The 25123-nt window shown below is 46.9% G+C and overlaps 1 protein-coding gene across 1 annotated transcript in view; it reads left to right on the top strand.

Annotated features, from left to right (window-relative positions):
• The window catches only part of GRIP2 (glutamate receptor interacting protein 2), a 181958-nt gene that overhangs the window by 47143 nt on the left and 109692 nt on the right, over positions 1-25123 (top strand). The window contains exons 2-4 of the mRNA XM_084840214.1: positions 5475-5555; positions 23964-24099; positions 24604-24749. Of these exons, the coding sequence (XP_084696340.1) occupies positions 5475-5555; positions 23964-24099; positions 24604-24749 (363 nt within the window). The remainder of the gene's footprint in view (positions 1-5474; positions 5556-23963; positions 24100-24603; positions 24750-25123) is intronic.

The following is a 25123-nucleotide window of genomic DNA, read 5'->3' as shown; positions in this document are numbered from 1 at the left end:
TCCACACTTCTGGTTGTTATATGCTAGTATAACCAAGAGAAGGGGAACCTTCCTGTCTAGACATGGCCCAGAATATCCCAACATGTAGGGAAGTTCCAGTTGGAGCCTTCAGCCAGGAGAGAGGATGGTCGAAGAACTTCTTTTCTCTTTTCTTTATTTCTTTTTATTGGGAGAACAGTTTATTTATTTGTTTGGTTTATATACCACCCAACTGACATCTTCTGGGCAGTTTGCAATAATTAAAGCCCAAAGCAACAAAAAAGAAAGGAAGGGACAGTTGTTTCAGTAAAGCCCCTAGGATGACATGCTAAGAGATAGGATGTGATAATGTCAAGCATACAATATAAGAGTCTTAATGGAAAATGAAGCAGTGGGGGAAAAGAAATCTCTAATAAAGTAAACCTGATTGACAAAGGAGGAAATCAGCCAAACATGAACAAAAGGCGCACAGCAGGGAAACGAATGCAAGCAAATGCCAACTCACACTTCAACAGGCACCTTCCTTGACTGCTCAAACATTTCAGTGAGATAATGAGCAAAAACAAACACTTTAGCATCATCCCCTGTGCAGGGGAGAAGAGTGCAAGGGATGGGGTGAGTCTTGTTGCTAATGGTTTTGCCATCTGAACTGTCAGTGAAATGCCAGAGGATTTTCTTGACCGGCACCCTATTTGAATGGCTAATTGTGAATGGTTGACATAGATTTCTTATTGCCGGCTCAGGCCGTTCAGCTGTTTGCAGAGGCTCTTGATGGTGAAAAGCTGATTACCTTGGGCAACAGTTTTTCAGATGCTAGCTTGGCTATCAAATTTGTTTGTTTGCCAGCATCAGTTGCACTTCTTGGACAGGGTGTTAACTGATTTTGAGGATGTAACATCAAATGTTGCTTTGGGGTTACCAAAAGGAAATGTCAACACTCTGTTTTGGTGGTTGGGAAGGGACTGCTGAGATGTTTATAATGAGAAGCAGATGGCTGATGGCTTGTCTGGGCCACCCTTGTAATGATGGAGCTGGCTTCTGTGGTTCCCCAGTACAGTCCAGCTTTGCTTCTGGACTCGGGGCTTTGTGCCTCCAATGGCAACATTGTGTGCCTGTGTCTGTCTTATTATTATTATTGTTATTTTTACTGTTATAGTAAAAGTCTCCTTGTTTTGACCTACAGTTGACCAGATTCTGAGCCTTTTGGTGGAACCAACCCCAAAAGGTGTTATACCACTTTTTATCTTGGAGTTCCCAAGGCAGCTGTACTCTGAATTGTTCTGAAAAGCTTGAGGAAGTACTGTTGAAGCCATTATTAAGCCCAAAACATCGGCAGACTAACTTGATGCTTGAAAAGAACTTTATTATTATTAGCAGGACTGTCATCCCGTTAAAAGAAATCCCAGTCAATTAAATTGTATGAGTTTTAGTTGATTAGTCAATTAATTAAATTCCCATAAGAATAACAATAGTTATTCTTAGAGGTGCTTCTTAGGATGATGCTTGCCAATGGCATTTCGTAGAAGTATTTTTTATTTTTAAAGTATCTGGTACCAAATTCAACTGAGGGTGGGGGCTTTTCGTCTCTCAAAAGTAATTTTTCACTCAATTAAAACATTGCAGTCTGCCTTATTTTTTCAATTACTCTCACCCCCGTACCAGTGCTTTCTAATAATGCATAGTGGTGCGTTATGTTTGCTCTGCTAAGCCCCCTGATTTGGGGGAACAAACGTTGCAGCAGTGGCTAGCCGGATGTCTGTGGGTGCTCACAGGCAGAACAGGAAAGTGCTACCCAGGCCCAACACCCATGGGACTTTGGGGTGGGCTGGTGGCATCAACCACAGCTCCCTGCCTGTGCCTGTACATCAGCCAGGGCTGCCATATTAACGTCAATAGCCCTGGCTTCTATGTATGCATGGTGGGGACAAGGGCAGAGCCACCAACATAGTGGTGTGGGCAGGATACGTGCGTGGGCTGGGAGTGCCTTAGCCTGCTTGCCAAGCAGTAAGAGGCCAGGGGCGGGCACTGGTAGGGGCCCATGCTGCTGCTGAGGGGACACTGAGGGCAATTTGTCCAGGGCCTCTCCAAACAGAGCCCTTCCAGACCCTTCCACTGTTGATTGTCCCCAGCATGTCGCTTTTAGATACATACCGCTTCTGGTATGCATCCTTTGAAGCCCTATGAGGCTTGGGCCATGGGTATCTGAGGGAAAATCTTCTCCCAAATTAACCTAGCTGTTACACCAAGATGGTCTTGAGAAGCCTGCCTCTGAGGTGAGGGGTGTGTGGCGGCCAGGGAGAGGGCCTTTTCTCTTGTGGGGCCCTGCTCATGAAATTGTCTGCCCAGGGAGAGTTGCCTGGTGCCCACACTAATGCCTTTTAGGTGTCAGGCAAAGATCTTTTTTATTCTCCTTGCTTAAATCTCTGGCAGGTTTTTATCTTCTGGTGGGATCGTTTTAGTGCTCTCTTTAACTCTCATGTTGTTGTTTCATTGTTTAATGTGTTTTTATGCTACGGTTATAAAATCAATTGCAAAAAAAGAAAGAAAATAAATTACGTATTTAAATGTTTTTCAGTAAACACGTGGTTCATCATTCATTTCATTCATTTATTATATTTCTTTACCGCCCCATAGCCAAAGCTCTCTGAGCGGTTCACAAAAATTAAAAACCATTAAAATACATTATATAAAATATAAAACCATTCACATAATAACATAGAACAAATAACACACACAACAGCAACATATATCTAAAACAATTCAAAACAATCAGCCAGAGACAATCAAGAGACTCATCATATGCTGCCAAATGCCTCAGAGAAGAGGGCAGTTTTAACCTGGTGCCAAAAAGATGACAATGTTGGTGCTAGGCAGGCCACATCAGAGAGATTATTCCATAAATGGGGAGCTACCACTGAAAAGGCCATCTTCCTTGTTGCTGCCCTCCGAGCCTCCCTCGGAGGAGGCTCCTGGGGGAGGGCCTTAGATGCAGATCGTAGTGTACAAGTCAGTTCATGCTGAGAGAGGCGTTCTGTCAGGTACTGTGGTCCTGAGCTGTGTAGGGCTTGGGTTCCCCTTAACATATTTTTTTAGCCCTTCCAGTGAGCCATGTCCCCAGCTTCAAAAGTGCTGCTGTGCTCTTACCCATAACCATAACGCACACCCGGCTTTAGGCCTCTTCCCCTACAGTAGTGCAGCTGGGCAATTTAGACTGGACTTTATGGTCTTATGCTAGGGGGCAGCCTTTAGATGGTCATATGTATGACTTCAGTTGTGGGGCACACAGCTAACACTTCTCTTGGCTCCCTACCCCCATCCGTTCCATGCTTTACAACTGTTTCTGCTCTCCTGAAGTGTTAGAACAGCCTTTCCCAACCAGGCATCTTTCAGATGTATTGGACTACAACCCACATCATCCCCAGCCAGCATGTAAGATTCTGATAGATTGGCATCTTTCCCAAACCACGAATTGGAATGCCATGAGTTAGGTTTGTTTTGTACTGCTGTTGTCCAGGATGGCTTCTGTAGTCATAATATGCAAAGTGACCTTGTTATTTAATAGTGCTTCATAAACATATGTTCATTAAATCAATGCTAAGGGTGGTTATTTGTATGTCCACATCTACTCATATCTAAGGATCTCCTCCAGCCCCTCCCATGCAGATGATATTCTAAACATGCTGATTTCTGCCTTCCCTCTGGGGAACACATTTCCAATGGGTGCTGCAGTGATCAGACACTTGATAAGTACCTTTTGCGAGGGAGGAAGTCAATTTGGGGCACTTGGAGTATCTCCTTCTGTGCAGTAAATTATAGGCACTATATTGAGCTGCAGTGAGATGCATTACAACTATTGCACCCTTGGGTTTCCTTAAAACTGTTTTTGTTCTATCGCTCTGAAGTTTCTGTGATTTGATGCAGCCAGTAAGTGTGGGGGAAGTGATTTGGGAGTTCTTATTTCCTGGCAAATAAATACCTCCTTGGAAAAAATGCACATAAAAAGTGAAACCCATATTCAATTATACAGCTTGAATTTTAAACTGATGTTCCTTCAAACTCCATTCCTCTTTTCTCACCCCATCCCTTTTCTATATGCTACTCCAAGCCGCAGCAAGAAGAGGTGACTTTTGAAATAAAAGGATGTAAGGGAATCGGTGATTGAATTCAAGTATGGTGATTTAGTGCTTAGTTGGTATCCTGATGTATTATTCCACTTTCTAGAGACCATGAGTTTCTTCATAAGTATTATGGCATGCTTTAAGACTTATGGGAATGATGTTCTTTCATCCTTAAAGGGTTATCGCCTGACAAATAAATCAGATTGTGCTCTTCTGGAAAAAGTGCTGCAGATCTTGGAAGATAAGATCTTAGTCTTATGTCCAATAAAATCTTCCATGTGCAGGGCCAGATTTGGGCCACCTACCATGGCCCTGCCACCATGTTAAGTGGCTCTTGCGCGTATTGCGAGTAGTTTTGATTCCAGCAGCAATTGCAGGAAACGTGGAGCAGTGGTAAGGCTATTTGCAAGATGATGAGGGCAGTCTGCACAGTACTATAAAAATCACAAGATCAGGAGAGGGCAACATGTGTCCTGCATGCTGCATGTGGCCCCCATAGCGCCCCTCCTCCGACAGCTACCACTAGGCTACTGAATTTGCTACTGAATTTCAGTGGCATAGTGGCAGCAAAAAAGTGTTGATTTGTCCCAGGAATGCGATTTTGCTTTAAAACTGGAAACAAAGCCCTATGAGGAGAGACTGAAAGAACCGGGCATGTTTAGCCTTGAGAAGAGAAGACTGAGGGGAGATATGATAGTGCTCTTCAAGTCCTTGAAAGGCTGTCACAGAGAGGAAGGCCAGGATCTCTTCTCGATCACCCCAGAGTACAGGATACAGAATAATGGGCTCAAGTTACAGGAAGCCAGATTCCGGCTGCACATCAGGAAAAACTTCCTGACTGTTAGAGCAATACAACATTGGAACCAATGACCTAGGGAGGTGGTGGGCTCTCCCACACTGGAGGCATTCAGGACGAGGCTGGACAGCCATCTGTCAGGGACGCTCTGATTTGGATTCCTGCATTGAGCAGGGGTTTGGACTTGATGGTCTTGTAGGCCCCTTCCAACCCTTCTATTCTATGATTCTATAAAACAATCCACAGGCTTTCCATATGCCTTATTTTAATTATAAATTGCTACTTTTTTGCCTTTGGCGGTGCAGCAGTGGTGGGATGTAACCCCAGGTGGGTCCCAGGGGGGAACTGGGCGTCAGATCCCCGGAAGTTGCCCATCCCTGATCCAGATACTCCTGTGGGTGATGGTAAAGCGCCATAGGGACATCATTTTCACGCCATCCCTCTGGCCATGGTAACATGTCCACTAACTGTAGTTATAAAATATTGTCCAAGCAAATTTACAAAGCATGTTAGGATTTCAGAGAGGTAACTTTGAGTTTTAGGCTCTATGAATTCAGAGTGTTCTCTTCTTCTCCTCACAGATGATGGCCCTTACTCCAAAGGGAGCAAAGATTCAGGTGGACTGGACACAACCTTGGTCTCAAGAAGGCAAAGTATACCAGGTAACTGCAAGTAGTCCCTTATCCATGTTTATCTGTTCGAGTTGCTTTGGTAACATGCACAGATAATTGCTTTTTTTACAATATATGCCCATTCTAAGATTACACTTCTGTTAGACCATTGTCAACACGTGATCTAAAATATTAACTCTAAATATGAAGGAAGGTACAGTAACTAATAAACAGGCAGAAAGGCACAAGTATAGTCTCCCATACATTGGGCAACTTGTCAGTGGTCATAAAAAAATAAATGCTCAAGTCAAAGTAATTGATGTACTAAAGAAATGGTGAACTATATGTACCATTATAACAGACTGAAAAAAATTGAAAAAAACACTGGCCCAGCTCACACATAACGACAAGTCAGCATGTTAGCTCACTCCTGCTAAGGCAGAGTTGGAACCCAAGCTTAAACCCTGGGTTCTAACCTTGGGTTGTCTGGGAAGAGACAAGCCAGGGTTCCAGGTTTGGACATTGTGCAAACCAACCCAGGGACAAAGCGTCCCTGGGTTGTTTAGCCACTCTCACTGACAAGACGAGCCAAGCGGGAGCAATCAACTAGCATGAAGTAGCACATTCGGTTGTTCATGACAACACTGTTTTGTTTTTTTAAATGTGCAAACCAGGCCACTGTTACACTTCTCAGTGCATTTCTCGAAAATTTGTGAATGCTGTCCTAGCTAACATTAAATGCATGTCCAGCAATAAGTTTTAGCCACCCCAGCACAGTGCCCTTTGGTGGGTCCCCTCCGACATTGGGGGGCTGCCTGGATTCACCTGGCAGTGGTGGGTGGCCATTTGAATTTTCCACAATGCCCCAAAGAACACTATGCCAGTGGTATTGTGGGAAATTAAAATGGCCACCTGCCGCTGCCATCACCAGGAAAGTATGCTGCTGGGAGGCTAGGGAGGAATTTATTTTATTTAAAACATTTCTTGGCCACTTTCAGGGCAGAAGCCCTCCCAAGGTGGCTTACAGCAATGAAATACATAAACACAGTTAAAATATTAAAAGTGATAAAAACAATAAAACCCAACAATAAAACCAGCAACAACGACAATGGCAGTAACAGCAGCAACAGTCATATCAAGAGAAGGCCATGGTAAAGTAATATGTTTTCAAGGCCTTTTTAAAAGCCTGCAATGATGGAGCATGGTGGACCTCCGATGGCAACTTGTTCCAAAGGTGTGGGACCACTGCAGAGAAGGCCCTTGGTGGGTCCTATCAAGGTGCTTGACCCCTGGTAGCTACCTGGAAGTACTAAGCCCTGATGCTTGGCCTTGTTCATTTTATACTTTATTTTCCTTACTCGGATATGTCTTGCTAACTGTCCCTGAGGTAGTATCTGTCCTTCAGTATTTATAATTCTGTCCTGCTTTTGGGACTTTGCATAAATGATTCTGGCAAGCCCAATCTATTAAACATTACTTTCTCATACATTATCATATAACTGAGTAATAACATGATCAGATCACATTAAATATTTTAATAACTAACCTGCTCTTGGTACCTCTTTCCTGTTGTACATGGTGTACTATAGATGTTAAAAGTAATTTGTGCTTGTGTTTTCCTACTTCTATCAATATTGCTTTTATGTATTCTGAGTTGCTGAAACTTTTCCATGGCTTATATACATACCTTAGGGGCGCAATAGCTGGTGAGCATTCAAAGTAGGACCCCAAAAGGAGAGAAACATCTCAGGATGCAAAGATTTATTGATGGGAAGTCCTTTCATAGCCTCTTGTGCTTAAACTCTATCTCAGGGCTGATTCAAACATGGTGGCCATCCATGTAGAGTTTGCCAAAAAGTGAAGGAAAAGTGATATCGTCAAAGTGATGCAAATCATTATTGTGCTCTGTCGTGAGACCATAAAAACTGCCTTGCTGGATCAGTTCAGCCGTCTATCTAGATCAGTAGTTCCTGATCTTGGATCTCCAGATATTGTTGAACTATGACTCCCATTATCCCCAGGCAGCATGGCCAGTGGTCTGAGGTGGTGGGTGATGTAGTCCAACAAAATCTGGGGACCCAAGGTTGTGAACCACTGACTAGATAATCCCTTTTTCTCCAACAGCGACCACCGTGAGGATCCTTAGAAAGCTTTATGCTTATATCAAAGGCCTTTCAGATAAGGTGATCGTTATGTACCAGAACAACTTTCTTCCTTGCTGGACATGGTCCATTTCATCTAGTGGCCTGTTCATCATGAGATACTGGCCTGTTCATCATGAGATACTGACCTATTGATGAGTTTTTACGAGACAAACTTGTATAGGGAGGAATATCCCAAGTCTTCACATCTGATTTGAAGCCTGGACCAGGCAGGGGAAGGCAGCCGGGACATCGAACAGAAGCAGGTAGGCCAACTTACCATCTTATTGGCCTGCCTGGGACTGTGTTGTTGCCAGTGAGAAGCCACCCCTGAGGCTGGAGCTGAAGAGGAAAAAAACTCCCCTGGGCTAATTGTGGCTGATGCAAGCCAGCTGGGCCCAAGCTCCCTGGGAAGACTCTTATCTGCCCAGCTCTGACGCGGGGCAGCAGTGATGCCAAAGGCGCTGCTGCTGAAGGCAGGGTCACCCCTTTGTGAGGAGCTGCTTCAGGGGAGACGCAGTGGCAAGCCCCCACACACACACTGGGTTGACTGGTTCTGTGGCTTCTATGTGTTGGTTGGTGTTGTTGTTGTTGATGTTGTTTTGCCTAGGATCCTGTTATGTGCCTGAGAGAGAGGATACATGGCCAAAACGGGGCACTTGAGGGGGCCCCAATTAGTGTGGTTACGGGTCAAGGGAGATATGGCGTCGGGAGGAGGGCTAGCCAGGTTAGGGGAACACAGCCCAGACAGTTAACGGCTGTGCTGTGTTCCGGCCCTCCCCCAAACCGCAGGCATGGTGGTTGCCCTAGCAGCCTGCCCTCGGGTCTCCAGATGCTGCTTTTAAATGCCAGATCGGTTCAAAGTAAGACCTCCCTCATCCATGACTTAATAGTGGATGAGGCAGCTGATCTGGCATGTACAACTGAGACCTGGGTGGGGGAGCAGGGAGGCGTTAGTCTCTCCCAGCTCTGCCTACCGGGGTGCTTGGTTCAGCATCAGGGAAGACCTGAGGGCTGGGGGAGGGGGGGTTGCTGTGGTCTATAGGAATTCTATCTCCCTCTGCAGGCTCCCTATCCATGTGACTACTGGTCTGGAGTGTTTGTACCTGGTGTTGGGCCAGCGGGTCAGATTGGGGACTCTGTTGGTGTACTGCCCACCCCGCTGCTCAACAGACTTCCTATCTGAGCTGACGGAGGTGGTCTCTGGTGCGCTGTTGCAATCCCCCAGACTATTGGTTCTGGGGGATGTCAACATTTGTGCTGAGGGCACCTTGTCTGGGGCGGCTCAGGATTTCATGGCCTCCATGACGACCATGGGACCATCCCAACATGTCATCAGCCCAATGCATGTAGAGAGACATACTCTAGACTTGGTTTTCTCAACTGGACATGGAGATGGTGGTCTGAAGGTGGGGGACTTTGCATCATTCCCCTTGTCATGGTCAGATCATTACCTGCTGAGGTTTACAGCAGCTTACTTAAAGCAGCTTTTCCCCTCTGCAAGGGTGGGGGACCTGTTAAGATGATCCGCCCCCGGAGGCTAATGGATCCAGATGGTTTCCAGAGGACCCTGGGGAGGTTTCGGGCTGATATGGCAGGCAATTCTGCCGAAACCCTGGTTGATCTGTGGAATGCAGAAATGACCCAGACAGTTGACACGATTGCTCCTGAGCGGCCTCTCCTGAGTAGAGCTCGTACTGCACTGTGGTATACCCTGGACCTGAAAGCGATGAAGCAAAATGAGAGATGGCTTGAGTACAGATGGAGAAGAAGTCTGAGTGGATGCAATTGAATGCTGGTATGTGCCTGTGGTAAAGTATATTCAGGGGCAGTGAGAGCAGCAAAAAAAATTATCGTGCTGCCATTATTGAATCTTCTATTTGCCGCCCAGCACAGCTTTTCAGAGTCATCTGGGGGCTATTAGATGCCGGCCCTAAGGAAACTGTAGATCCTTCTGAGGCCCACTGTGATGTATTTGCTAGGCACTTCCAGGATAAGATCTCTTGCATCCGCCAGGACTTAGACTCTAGTGTTATAGCAGGTGAATCTGGTGAGGTATCCAGAGCACAGCCTTGTCCTGTTCTCCTGGATGAGTTTCAGTTGGTACAGGATGTTGACAAGGTGCTTGGACAGGTTTGTGCAACCACTTCTGCACTGGATCGTTGCCCCCCTTGGCTTATAAAAACTGGCAGGGAAAGAACAGCTGGCTGGGCCAGGGAGGTGACTAATGCCTCCTTGCGAGAGGGAGTGGCCCTGGGCCACCTCGCTGGACTCAGAAAATCTTAGTAATTTTAGGCCGGTGGCAAATGTTCATTTCCTGGGCAAGGTTCTTGAGCAGGAGGTTGCCAGCCAGCTCTAGACACTCTTGGATGAGACTGATCATCTAGATCCATTTCAGTAGGGATTCAGGCCAGGTTTTGGCACAGAAACAGCCTTGGTCACCCTGTATGATGACCTATGTCGGGAGAGAGACAGGGGGAGTGTGACCTTGTTGATTCTCCTTGATCTCTCAGCGGCTTTTGATACCATTGTCTGAGCTCGGAGTGGAAGGCACTGCATTGCAGTAGTTTCGCTCCTATTTGGATGGCCGGCTCCAGAAGGTGGTACTTGGGGAATATTGCTCGGCCCTGTGGATTCTCTAGTATGGGGTTCCACAAGGGTCAGTTCTGTCCCCATGCTATTTAACATCTACATCAAACCGTTGAGTGCGGTCATCTGGAGTTTGGGGGCGTGTTGTCATCAGTATGCTGATGAAATGCAGCTCTACTTCTCCTTTTCATCTTCTTCAGGTGAGGCTGTGGATGTGCTAAATTGGTGCCTGGCTGCAACAATGGACTGAATAAACTGAATGGACTGGCTAATAAACTGAAACTCAATCCAGACAAGACTGAGATGCTGTTGGTGGGTGGTTCTTCTGAATGGATGGAGGGTGCTCAACCTGTTCTGGATGGGGTTGCACTTCCCTGAAGGAGCAGATTCATAGCTTGGGGGGGTCTCCTTGAGCCATCTTTGTCATTTGAGGCTCAGGTGGCCTCAGTGGCACGGAGTGCTTTCGACCAGCTTCTGTTGGTGGCCCAGCTACGCCCCTGTCTGGACAGGGATAACCTGGCTTCAGTTGTCCATGCTCTGGTAATCTCCAAGTTAGATTACTGCAATGCACTCTTTGTGGGCCTGCCATTGAAGATGGTTCAGAGGCTGCAGCTCGTGCAAAATGCGGCAACCAGATTGATAACAGCGACCAGAAGGTCCAAACATAAAAGATCGACTCTGGCCCACTTGCACTGGCTACCTGTATGTTTCTGAGCCTGATTCAAGTTGCTGGTTTTAACCTATAAAGCCTTATTTATTTATTTATTTATTTATTATTTAATTTATTAATCGCCCATCTGGCTGGTCACCCAGCCACTCTGGGCGATGTACAACACACCATAAAACAATAAAATTCTACAATAAAAACATTTTCTAAAATACCCTAACCCACCCCAAATGCCTGCCTGAACAGCCACGTTTTTAATGCACGACGGAAGCTCATTAAAGAGGGGGCATGACGGAGTTCCCTAGGGAGGGAGTTCCACAGAGCGGGGGCCCTCACAGAAAAGGCCCTCTCCCTCGTCCCCACCAGTCTAGCTGTCCTGGCTGATGGGACAGAGAAAAGGCCATCCGAGGCTGATCTTGTTAAGCGGCCTGTCTGGTGCTGCTGGAGGCGCTCCTTAAGATAGGCTGGGTCGGAACCATATAGGGTTTTAAAGGTCAAAACCAACACCTTGAATTTGGCCCGGAAAACAACTGGTAACCAGTGCAATCCCTTCAGCACTGGAGTGATGTGATCTCGCCGGCGGCTGCCTTTAATCAGGCGAGCTGCCGCATTCTGTACCAGCTGCAGCTTCTGAACCATCTTCAAGGGTAACCCCACGTAGAGCGCATTGCAGTAGTCTAAACGAGAGGAGACCAGGGCATGTACTACTGATGGGAGCAGATGGTCGGGAAGGAAGGGGCGCAGCCGCCGTATCAGATGGAGTTGATACAGCGCTGTCCGGCTCACAGCTGACACCTGAGCCTCCATGGACAGCCGGGAGTCCAAAATGACCCCCAGGCTGCGGACCTGGTCTTTCAAGGGTAGCCGTACCCCATTCAACACCAGGTCAACATCCCCTAGCCTCCTCTTGTCTCCCACCAAAAGTACCTCAGTCTTGTCAGGGTTGAGCTTCAGCTTATTCCTCCCCATCCAGCCACTCACCGTCTCCAGACATTTGGACAGGGATTCTACGGCCAACCTTGGTGAAGATTTGAATGAGAGGTAGAGCTGCGTGTCATCCGCATATTGATGACACTGCACCCCAAACCTCCTGATGATAGCCCCCAGCGGCTTCACATAGATGTTAAATAGCATCGGGGAGAGGATGGAACCCTGTGGCACCCCACAAGTAAGTGGCCACGGGTCCGAAACCTCCTCTCCCAGTGCTACCCTCTGGTACCTGCTGAAGAGGAAGGACCGGAACCACCGCAATACGGTGTCCCCAATGCCCAACCCCTCCAGGCGGTCCAGGAGGATACCGTGGTCAACGGTATCAAAAGCCGCTGAGAGGTCGAGGAGAACAAGGAAGGAGCATTCACCCCTATCCAGAGCCCTCCTCACATCATCCACCAAGGTGACCAAGGCCGTTTCTGTCCCATGCCCAGGCATGAAGCCCGACTGAAATGGGTCTAGATAATCAGTTTCTTCCAAGTGTGCCTTCAACTGCACCGCCACCACACGCTCAATCACCTTGCCCAATCACCTTGCCCCAAAATGGCAGATTTGAGACTGGGCGAAAGTTGTTCAGAACTTGAGGATCCAATGAGGGCTTTTTTAAGAGCGGTCTTATCACTGCCTCCTTGAGGGCTGATGGCATCACTCCCTCCTCAAGGGAGGCCTTCACCACCGCCCTGATCCCCTCACCCAGTCTCTCTCTGCAGCCCCTAATGAGCCAAGATGGGCAAGGATCAAGTAAGCAGGTGGTCGGCCGTACCGATGAAAGCACCTTGTCCACTTCATCAGGAGGAAGAAGCTGGAACCGATCCCACAAAACCGGTTTGCCACAGGCCGCCTCTTGCTCACTAACTGTATCCACAGCGTGCAGAGTAACACACCTAATCTGATCAATTTTATCTGCAAAGTGCCTTGCCAAGGCCTCACGGGAGGCCTTCGAATGCTCCAGTGGTTCCGGAGCCACAGGACCGACCAGGCTCCGGACCACTTGGAGCAGCCTCCTGGGACAGCACTCTGCAGACGCGATGGAGGCAGCATAATATTCCTTTTTTGCTGCCTTCACCGCCACGTGATAGGCTGAAGATACAGCTCTAGCCCGTGTCTGATCGTCTTTGGAGCGAGACTTCCGCCACCGGCGCTCTAGCCGTCTCACCTCCTGTTTCAGAGCTCGTAACCGCGGATTGAACCATGGTGCAGGCCGAGCCCTGTTCAGGGGGAGAGGGTGTTTCGGAGCCACCCGATCTAATGCCTCAGTGATTGCGGCATTCCAGCCACCCACCAGGGTCTCGACCGAGTGGCCGTTGGCGTGCCCCAGAGAATCCCCAAGCGCGTTCAGGAATCCATTTGGATCCATAAGACGCCTGGGGCGGACCATTTTAATGGGTCCTCCTCCCCTGCGGAGGGGTTGTGGAACCGAGAAGTCCAACGTCACCAGATAGTGATCTGACCATGACAAGGGGGTGGTGGATATACCCCCGACTTCCAGATCACTCCCCGCTTCTCCAGAAACAAACACAAAGTCTAGTGCATGACCGGCTACATGGGTGGGCCTAGTTAGAATATGGTGCAGCTCCCAGGAGGCCATGGTCTCCATGAAGTCCCGAGGTGCTCCTGTGAGGATGGCCTCCGAATGTACGTTGAAGTCCCCCAACACCAATAAGTTAGGGGACTGTACACGCACATCAGAGACCACCTCCAGCACCTCGGCCAGGGAGTCAGTCGTGCAGCGGGGTGGACGGTACACAAGCAGAATCCCCAGACTGCCCTTCGGGCCCATCCTCCAGTACATGCACTCAGCAACCTTGGTCTCCCGGAGAGGGGGCCTGGTGAAGACCAAGGACTCTCGGTAGATAACAGCCACTCCCCCTCCCCGATCCCCAGCCCTCGGCTGCTGTGCATACGAAAATCCAGCTGGACACATGGCTGCAAGGGTTGGAGCAGCAGCCTTGGCCAGCCAGGTCTCCGTAATACATGCCAGGTCTGCACCCTCATCCAGAATCATGTCATGGATGAGGGAGGTTTTCTGGGTAACAGACCTGGCATTGCAGAGCAGCAAACGAAGGCCAGAAGATGGGGTCACGCCTCCCCCAGCCATCCTTTGGCTCTGGACAGGCCCGGAGCAGGGGACAGATACTACACATCTCTCCCTTGTTCCCCTTACCTGGCATGGCCTGCCCCTAGCACTCCGCCAGCGCCTGCCGCCGAGCCTCGGTATGTTCTGGCCCCCAACACTCCCCCCACTGCCTCCATCAGGTGGACACATGCCCCCTCGCTCCCGCCTACCAGGCAGGCTACCCGTCCCTAAAAATGCAACAAAATCCCCCAGAAAAACAAACAAAAAAACAATTAAAAATCCCCTTAAAAATAATGCCAGGCCGGAGTCCACAGGGAAGGCCTGGTGGTGGTGGTGGCGGCAGCAGCAGCAGGCACGCCTCTTCCCCGATGGTGGTGGTGGCCTCTCCTGCAGGCCCTGGCTCTCCCAGGCCACCTCAGCCAGCCAGCTTATGTAGCCCCTCCAGGGAGGGGCAGGTAGAGCAGCACAGCTGGCTCTGTACCTGGGGGCCTGGTCCTGCAGGGACTGGCGGTCTGCCAGGCAGAAGTCTACAGGGAAGGCCTGGTGGTGGTGGTAGTGGCGGCGGCAGCAGCAGTAGCAGCAGGACCAGCAGCAGCAGGTCCGCCTCTTCCCCGGTGGTGGTGGTGGCCTCTCCTGCAGGCCCTGGCTCTCCCTGGCCACCTCAGCCAGCCAGCTTATGTAGCCCCTCCAGGGAGGGGCAGGTGGAGCAGCACAGCTGGCTGGGTACCTGGGGGCCTGGTCCTGCAGGGACTGGCAGTCTGCCAGGCAGAAGTCTACAGGGAAGGCCTGGTGGAACAATTAAAAATTGTAAAGCCTTACATGGCTTGGCACCACAATACCTGATGGAGTGCCTCTCCCAATACGAAGCTACCCATATACTACGCTCAACATCAAAGGCCCTCCTCTGGCTGCCTACATCGAGGGAAGCTCGGAAGATTGTGGCAAAGGAGAGGGCCTTCTTGGTGGTGGCCCCCAAATCTTGGAATGCTCTCCCCGATTAGGCCTGCCTGGCACCAACATTGTTATCTTTTCGGTGCCAGGTTAATACCTTTCTCTTTTCCCAGGCATTCAGCAGCATATGATAAGTTTTAATTGATCCTGGAATGTCTTATGGTTATGGTTGTTTGCTTTTGAGATTGTTTGAAGTTGTTTTAGATATATGTTTCTTTTGTGTATATTGTCTGTTCATGTGGGGTTTTTTTATGTAAATGGTTTTTAATGTCTGTATATTGTATTTTTAATGTTCTTAATCTTTATAAACCACCCAGAGAGCTTCAGCTATGGAGTAGTATAGAAATGTCATAAATCATCATCATCATCATCATCTGTCTAAATTGTTTGTTTATTACATTTATATACCGCCCCATAGCTGAAGCTGTCTGGGCAGTTCACAGAAATAGTTAATAAATAGTAAGTGCCATAGAATCCTCTGGGAAAAACATTATGGTTGGCCCAAAGTCTCAAGGAAGGAATGAGTTTAGCTATCTCAAATGGCAAAATCATAAGGCAGGTTGTCACCCTGTTCTAATGTCTTAAGCTTGCTGCCTTAAAAAGCTCATCAAGGAAAGGCATGCTACATTCTTTTGTCTGAGGCTGCTTTGCTTCTGCTTCGAGTAGCTAATCCTGATTGGCAGATTAATTTATACTTTTCTATGGTAACTCAGAATTGCTACATGTTACTCTGAAGATGTAGCTAGCACCTACAGATCACTTTCTGGAAATGAAAATTACAGGTGTGAGACTCCCAATCTGGATTGGGAATACAATAGGTTAAAGCCCCTTTATGCCCCAGTGATTAAGAGTACTGCATTTTTATCATTATTTCTAAATGTTTAGATTTTATGTTTCTATCTCAGTCCTTTGAATAAATAACTTGTCTTTATTTTGGAGTTCTGCTTTGGCTCACAAAGCCTTATTGTTCAGTCTAAAGCTACTCAATGTTTGTATAATCCAAAAATTTGTTTATACTTCTTGTCAGTCTGCACCTCTTTCTGTTTAGGTGCTTCCACATATTCCCTAAACACCTGTAGTTGCATATGTTGGGTAGTGGCAGTAATTATCCTTGGATATGATGTGTTGGCTTCAAAACTGTAGATTTGAATCTGTTTAAGTTCACACTTATTTTGTGTCTGAGCAGAGGTTGAGAAGTTTTTGCTAAGTAAGCAAGCTCTTTGATGACCACTGATCAGTCAGTCCTTCCTGAATTTGTCTAACAGCACAATCCTATGCAAGTCTACTCAGAAGAAAGATCCACTGGGTTCAGTGGGTATAGGATTGGAACCTACTTCTAATTAGGGGTGTACGAACCCCACTCACCGTTCCAGAGTGGGGCGTCCATGGTGGGGGGAGGATATCCGTCCCTCCCCCCGGAATCCTCCTCGGCCGGCTCCGCTCTATGGAGAGTCTGCAGAGCTGCCGGCCAGGCCTGTCTGCAGCCGGACTTCTTTCTGCTGCAGGTCTGGCATAACGGACGCCATTTGCATCCCTGCTTTAGCCATGATAGGCTACATAAATATTTACGTAGCCTATCACGGAAAAGAGTAGTGACGCAAATGGTGTAGCGGACGCCATTTGCATCCCTGCTCTTTGCCGTGATAGGCTACATAAATATTTATGTAGCCTATCACGGCTACGCCGGGCGCCATTTGCGGCCGCAGACCAGGGCAGTAGACGGCAGCAAATGGACCGGACCAGCCGGCGGCAGGTAGGGTCCATCCAGGGAGAATTTCGCAGGGTGGCGGAGGGGAGTGGTTCGTTCCACCACGGACTCCGAGGCGCCGGATTCTTTAGATTCTCCCCTCATTGGAGTCCGTGGCAGAATTCTCCACCATCCCTACTTCTAATACTTTCTAGGCTACTGGCTACTACATGTCAAGGGGGAAACCAACCTGGCCCAATATGTTGGTCAGTGATGTATTTGCTTTCTTTCCCCTCCTCCCTCCCAATCCCTTTTCCTTTTGTTTCATGTCTTTTAGATTGTAAGCCTGAGGGCAGGGACTGTCTTAATATTAGCTTTTGTAAGCCACTCTGGGAGCCTTTTTCGGCTGAAGAGTGGGGTAAAAATGCTCTAAATAAATAAATGTCTTCCTTATGTGGGTCCTGTCTTATGCTGCACTGTTAGTACATGAGTAGGACTGAACACATGGTAGATTGTTGCAATATTGTATTCCAGGTGAATCTCAATATGCACTGATTGTAAAATCAATGAATTGAATGAATGAATGAATGAATGAATGAATGAATGAATCCTAGTAGTGCTAAGCTCTGTGAGAGTGGCTTGGATGTTGGCTATGATGGAGATTAGAGAAATAATGGCTCATGTTTAATTATGGAGAGGGAATATTAGTGACAATTTCCTCTGATTTCTGGGCTTAAATTTGCTCAAGATTGGTTGTGATGGGGATTCCCACAAATGGTGACAGTGAATGATATATAGGGGCTGCCAAGGTGCCTCGCCCATCTCTGCTTTGTACATATGTTCTAAGAAAATTCTGAATAGAATTTCTTCTTCAATCTTAACTACTTGATAGAGAATTGTGCTCTGTGTGGTCTTGTTAAGCAGTTGGCAGAAACTGATGGTTAACTCCCATCGACAATGTAATAACATTCAATTGTGGCTCCATCAGTGTTTATTTGTCGTTTCTTTGATTTTTTCTAGAGGAAATTTGTAAGATTGTGCCAGATGGCATTCAATTTAGAACAGCAGGGAATGGTGAGAAAATGGCCGGCACTTACTGAAATTTTGGAGCAGTATGCTGAAAAGTTACTATATTTTGCCTTCAATTTGTTGTTGTTGTTCAGTCGTTCAGTCGTGTCCGACTCTTCGTGACCCCATGGACCATAGCACGCCAGGCCTTCCTGTCCTGCGCTCTCTCCCGGAGCGTGCTCAAGTCCATATTCATTGCATCAGTGATGCTATCTAGCCATCTCATCCTCTGCCGTCCCCTTCTCCTTTTGCCTTCAGTCTTTCCCAGCATCAGGGTCTTTTCCAGAGAGTTTTCTCTTCGCATTAGGTGGCCAAAATATTTGAGCTTCAGCTTCAGTATCTGTCCTTCCAATGAGCACTCAGGGTTGATTTCCTTTAGGATTGACTGATTTGACCTCCTTGCAGTCCAGGGGACTCGTAAGAGTCTTCTCCAGCACCACAGTTCGAAAGCATCAATTCTTCAGTGCTCAGCCTTCCTTATAGTCCAGCTCTCACAGCCATACGTTACTACTGGGAAAACCATAGCTTTGATCAGATGGACCTTTGTCGGCAAGGTGATGTCTCTGCTTCTTACTATGCTGTCTAGGTTTGCCATAGCTTTCCTCCCCAGGAGCAAGCGTCTTTTAATTTCATGGCTACAGTCACCATCTGCGGTGATCTTGGAGCCCAAGAAAATAAAACTGTCACTGCTTCCATTTCTTCCCCTTCCATATGCCAGGAAGTGATGGGGCCAGATGCCATGATCTTCGTTTTTTTAATGTTGAGTTTCAAACCAGCTTTTGCACTCTCCTCTTTCACCCTCAACAAGAGGCTCTTGAGATCCTCTTCACTTTCTGCCATTAGGATGGTATCATCTGCGTATCTGAGGTTGTTGATAATTCTCCCGGCAATCTTAATTCCGACCTGTGATTCATCCAACCCCGCGTTTCTCATGATGTACTCTGCATATAAGTGAAATAAGCAGGGTGACAATATAGAGAGCATTAAGAAATTAGAAGATGTAGTTATGAGGTTAAACAGAGGCAAACAATGAATAAATGCCTTCCAAACCAGTGTGTTGGTCAGAACATTATTCCCCATTTCTGTTCAAGTAGGGGAGTGCACCAGGAGGGTGAAGGATGAAGTACACAATATTGACACCCCAGCACCACATGGAATGGTGTGATTCTACCATGAGTAACTGTGCAGTCTGAATTTCTCTGAAGAACTGGGCTGCATAGTCAAGAATTGGAGGGTGTTTGGGGAGTTGTTCTCCCAGGCTTGTCTTCCTGAGATCCCAGCTGTGTACATGAACAAGGCAGTCCACAATCATTCAACTCCACCTAGTGCTGTGCCGAAAATTTTTATTCTTCCATTTTCAGCATTTCATGAGGGGATGGGGGCAAAATGTAAACCCTGGCAAAAGAGGCTAGGAGAGGTGAGAATTTTGGAGAATTTTCTCGCAGAGGAGGACAGGGTTTCCACATACCTTTTTAAGTGTAGGCAGTTCTTGAGGGGTTAATTTTAATTTTTTTTAAAAAGCATCCCCTTCATATGCAGGATCACAAAACTGTTCTCCAGCCTGGCAGTTCTTTCTGAACTCCAAGGAGACCATAAGACTTCATCCTCTCCACTAGGCATTCAGGAAGAACTCCCAGATGGAGAAGAGTCCTGGGCTCCTACAAGTGCAGGAGGTGTTTAATAAGAAAGAAAGAAACCCCCTCAAGAATCACCTATGCTTACAAAACCCTGGTGGAAACCCTGTCTCCTTCCCCAAGGAGAAAATTCTCCAAAATTTTCCCCCTCCCCACCAAAGAGGCAGAAAAAACAATACTTCTTTTGCAAGAAGAGAAAAAGTTCCCAAAAGTAGGGGGCCGGGTTTGGCACAGCACTAACTGCATCCCTGGCGATTATCATGGGTTAGTCATGGATTTCCAAGGAGCATGCATTTTAGGTTCATGAGCAAAGTAATAAGATGCCCCATTTCATATTTCTCAGGTGACCTCCACTGTGACAGAACTTCTGGATTTGTTTTAAAAGGCTGATTTTCACTAGAAAATTTGGGGAAAGAAGTCCTTCCTGTTTTATTCTTCCCAAGCTCCCTGTGCTTGGTAGCAGGTGGGCCTTCGCTGAAGGTTGCCTGAGATCTTGGCATGCTTGCAAGTTCCCAAAAGCAAAATGTTGATAGAGTGCCAGCTTTTTTATTTTTAAAGGCTCATTCCTTGCTCTCTCTGTTTTAGAAAAGAAAAGGTTTTCTGTATATTAGCTCATCTAGAACAAAACATGCTAATTTTCATTCTAGAAAATGGGGATCCACCCCTCTCTTGTCTATGTGTTTTCTGGTTTGGATTACACTTGGTGATCTTAAACGTCTCCGCTGTGCAAATGTGTATAGTATCAAGTTCCAAATGGAGCAAGAATCAAGGATACTCAGTAATGGAATGATTAAGAATATAACACCCATTGTTTAAAGGATAATCTATTAATGCAAGAGAAAAAAGTGAATAAGTACTGTATAATGAGTACCCTATAAATATTTATTACTCTTCAGCCTTGTAATGCATGTGAGCAGAGAATGTTTTACAAGTCGCCAGTATTACAAGCTCCAACTGGTACAGAATATATCAAAACTCACGTGATTGATCAAATATGAAGGAACAATAAAAATGAAAGTTTAAATATGTTCCCCAGTTGCTGTTTGCCATGACCCATTCTCACCTTCAACATTTCTTCTGTCTTCCCCTTTTGACTATCTATTGATCTATGATAGTTTTAAAAATTACTTAGGCCCGATGTAATACTGCAACAACTCTTAACAGTGGTTAGGAGCTCAGGAGTGCTGTATGGGTTTGCATGCCCCTTTTCATTCCTGAGCATGTGGACACTCCCTTTAATTTTGCATCTGCACTGCCATTTTGAAGATTAGTGTGAGCCATTTCCAACCATGATTGGCAAAAACAGTGGTGTAATGGTACATTATAGTTAATTCTGAAAATGACCAAGCGGATGGAATCCACACAGAAGAGGAGGACGAGGGAAGGGGGAAAGATCACGCAAGCTCATAGGAAGCTCCTGGCCTCCCTACAATGGTCAAGATATTTCATCTGGTCTGGACCATACTACCTCAGACTGTATTGGCTACCGGGGTTTGAATGACTGAAAAAATTCTAAGCATGGAACCTAGCATGTCAAGGAGAAATCTAGGCTACAACTCCCACCCACCACCCAGCCCTAACATCTAGTACTACGTGTGGGAGGATTCTATATGTAGCATCATCCAGTCATGCAATTTCCCCCATATGCAGCCTGGACTGCAGAGGCAAGGAGACTTTTTTCCGCTGAGAGCTGTAGAAGAGTTGAGGGTAATCTATTGGGGGCCGCGCGCTGGCAATGAGAGAGGCCAAAGCCAGCAGTGGGCAGGGCCAAAGCCTCAAGTGAGTGAAGCCACCTCTTCTCTCTCTCTCTCTCTCTCTTTCTCTCTCTCTCTCTCACCACCACCCACTCTTTCTCTGTCCCTGTCCTTCTTCTTCCCCATCTAGTGGACTGCCAGGACAGGGACCGTTCACTCTTGCCAGAAGTCTGAACCGATTGCTTGCAGAAGGCTTTTGAAATTCAGCCAAGGGCTGCATGTTGCCTACCCCTGCTGAAGTGGGAACAGCTTTTAGCCCCATTGTGCATGCAGGTTGACTGAATCACTGAAAATTACCCCATTCTTTATCTACAGTTCTCAGGCTTTCCAATCCCGGGCCCATCTACATGGAGTCGCTTTCCAACGTAATTCAGTTAAAAGCCGCGTTTTCATACAATTGGATTTGCTCCTCCCATGGCACATGCAGCCAATTAAAGCAGCATATACAAAAAGAAAAAGAAAAAAAAGAACCTCCTTTGCCTGGCGGTAGGAGTCCACGAAAGCCACTTACCTGGTCTCGCAGCTTGCTTCGCGGTGGGGGGGAGGCGCTTCGCTGCTCCCCCCGAAGTTCAGGCCGGGGGGGGGAGGCTTCCCGCCTCGCCCGGCCGAAATTCAGGCCGGGGAGGAGGCGCCTCGCCTCGCCCGGCCGCGAAATAAAAAGTAAAAAAAAACAAAACGCCCCCGTGATCGGCTACGTGACGATTAACGTAGCCTATCACGGCTAGATCTGCAAAGTCAGCCGTGATAGGCTACGTTAATCGTCACGTAGCCTATCACGGGTGACTTAAAAAAAAAAAAAAGCGCGTACGCAAATGGCAGCCCCCATAGGGAGCCGCCATTCACGTTCCTTATTTGGTCGCTGTAGTCTACGTAAATCTTTACGTAGACTACGGCGAAAATAAGGGCAGCGCAAATAGCGTTGCCCTTATTTTCGCCGTAGTCTACGTAATCTTTACGTAGACTACAGCGACCAAATAAGGAACGTGAATGGCGGCTCCCTATGGGGGCTGCCATTAGCCGTACGTGCTTTTTTTTTTAAAGTCACCCGTGATAGGCTACGTGACGATTTACACAGACTATCACGGCTGACTTTGCAAATCTAGCCATGATAGGCTACGTTAATCGTCACGTAGCCTATCACGGGGGTGTGTTTGTTTGTTTTTTACTTTTATTGGAATGGCGGCGGTGGCAGCCGGTCAAAAGACCGGCTGCCGCCTCTGCCCCTTTCGAAGACCTGACGAACTGCCGCCGGGACCCACCTCCGGGAGGGACATTCGGGAAAGGTAAGTCCCGTCCCGGGGGGGTGTGCGGGGTGTGGGGGGGTGCGGAGAATTTCTCCCCGAAACTACTTAGGGGGGCCGAACACGTTGGCACTCAGCCCCCCGAAGTTTCGGGGAGAAATTCTCCCCCATCCCTACCTGGCGGACTGCATGGGAAATGGCATCAGTTTGGGCATATGTGGGTGGAGTCTCGCAGCATCAATAAGCTTCCTTTTTAAAAAAAAAAAACCTCAGCTCCGTGCTGAGTAAGTGCAATGGATGTCAATGGGAATTACTTTTGAGTAGACATGTTTAGTGGGCTGTTTTCAGAGCAGATGTAGTGATTTCAAAAGAACAAAATCATCCCAAAGCGCAGGCTCATTTGGGGGGAAACCAAGAGTGTTAAAGTCATTAACATGATGCGAGAAGGTGCACTCCTCCACTCCTCCAGAAAAGGGGAGATTCAGAACAGCAGGCTTTCCCACCGCTCTCCAGCTCCATGCTGAGTAAGTGCAGAGGAGGTCAATGGGAATGACTTCTGAGTAGACACGTTTAGTGGGCTGTGTTCAGGGCAGAAGTGAAGACTGCAAAGGAACAAAAGTCATCTCATAGCAATGTGCTGATTTTAAGGCTCATTTGGGGGAAAACACAGCACAATCCTGCGCATGTCCTGTCTTCTGGATATGAGGCAACTTTCCCTTCCTCCTATCAGTGCTGCACCCCCCAGCCAATGCTGAAGGCAGTATAACTAGTTGAGGTCACACAGACTCCCAAACTGCACTGAAGCCGATGCAATGGGAAAATCCATCACAAAATGACTTTGCAAAAGTGCGGGTTTTACAGAATGAAAACATGTGGTTGCTGCAGGGAGGGGGGAATGTCATGTACCATGACTGTCTCTGAGGTACAGTGGCACCAGAGTAAATTCCCCATGTAGATGGGGCCCCTAAGAACTTTTAGTGTTTTTTAAAGATCTTTTTCTAGTAATGTTACTTGCTGTTGCTTGTTTTATTCTGATTTTATGCTGTTGCTTGTTTTATTTTGTTTAGATTCCAAGGTTGTTGTTTGTTTGTTTTTTACTATTTATGGTTTAAATGTTTCTATCCAGAGAAATTTCATTATTGGGCTGTATACAAATAAATGCCCATGCTTCCTGTCCAGCTGCTCAAACAATACTTTTTGAAAGTTTCGACCTGAATGATCAAGAAACTCCTTTTCTACAGTTACCTAACAATTATACAATGTCAGAGTTGTTCTAGCAAACACGAGGGTGTTTGACTGTTCCATTCATATTTATTTAATTTTGCTTATTCTCCTCATGCATTCCTTTTTTTAAAAAAAGGTGGGATGCAAACTATTATTCAAACTAGTTTCATTTTTCTTTTTAGCATAGGCACATATTACGATAAATATTTTAAACTGGATTAGTTTTAATTCTTTTATTACTAGTATTGTTGCTGAAGACACATTTTAACTTTGTGTGTGTTTTTGTAAGCTGCCTTGAGCATCTGCTTTGTCAGAGGTGGAGGGGCGGGATATAATTGCCCAACTAAATTAAAATGTTGATGGTTTGACTTATTAGATGTGCTGGGTAGTGTAACAATGTCCAGCGAACTGACTTGCTCCCACTTTTTATCTCCAGAGGAATTCAGAGGAGTCACCATTGTGGAACTGATTAAAAAAGAGGGAAGCACCCTTGGATTAACTATATCTGGTGGCACAGATAAAGATGGGAAACCAAGAGTCTCCAACTTGAGACCAGGAGGGCTAGCAGCAAGGTAAGACAGGCACATAGAAAAGTATAGAATTACAGTCTGGGGTAGGGTTACAAGGTGTGTGTGTTGTTGTTTTTTTAATCAAGTGCTTTGAGCATATCAGATAGTTAATACAGAGCATGCCAAAGTATAAAAAAATTACTCAACTGGAATGGCCTTGACAGTCCATTCTCAGCTTCTTGCCATGATGAAGCCAAAGCATGTTTTGGGATGGCTTCTTGGTGCTTCCTTTGGCCCCACCACCTAATGCACCTTTTCTAGTTGTGATTCAACAGGTATTGAATCTCTCCACTCCCCTGCACATTCCCTTTTTAAAAAATTTGCTGGTGCAGTGCTCAGTTATTGAGTACCATCTAGTGTTGCCCTGGATGGGGTTTAAATTCACATTGTTCATTGTGTAGGTCTCTGTATTTAGTTAGCCAGTAAAGATGTAATCCCAGATAAACACGCATTATGAAAGGGGCCCTGGAAAGATATAATTGAGATATTTTGTTTTGCATATCACAGGAGCGATCAGCTAAACGTTGGTGACTACATCAAGTCAGTGAATGGGATTAACCTGACAAAACTGCGACATGATGAAATCATAAGCCTGTTGAAGAATGTGGGGGAAAGGGTAGTATTAGAGGTAGAATATGAGCTACCCTTAGCTGGTTAGTACTGATGCTATTTTTGTGGTTACAAATTATGTTTCAAGATGCAGATGACTTCCCTTCCTCTCCTTTTGTTTCATATGAACATACAAAGTTGCCTTGTATTGGCTGCTTCTGTCTAGAGAAGGCTTTTCATCCAGCAGAGGGATCCTGCTGATGGAAAGGAGAAGCACCTTCTGCCAATTTCCCCCTGCTCCCGCAGCCCTGGGTGCCACATCTCACACTGTTCTGGAGGGGCCCCCAACCCTCCGGAGCAGAGTTCTGGACTGGCAGGAGTGTCCGCTGAGGGGAACTCAGTTCTCAAGAAATGTTCCCGCTGGTGGGAACGAAGTCTGAATCCAACCGAAATTAGGGCTGCCATTCAGTGAAAGGAA

This window comes from Heloderma suspectum, chromosome 2 (assembly GCF_057233095.1).
Source record: "Heloderma suspectum isolate Gila_16-S chromosome 2, 16-S_ref, whole genome shotgun sequence".
Taxonomy (NCBI): Eukaryota; Metazoa; Chordata; class Lepidosauria; order Squamata; family Helodermatidae; genus Heloderma; species Heloderma suspectum.
The sequence above is the reverse complement of the archived record's forward strand: the minus strand, read 5'-3'. Positions and strand labels throughout refer to the sequence as shown.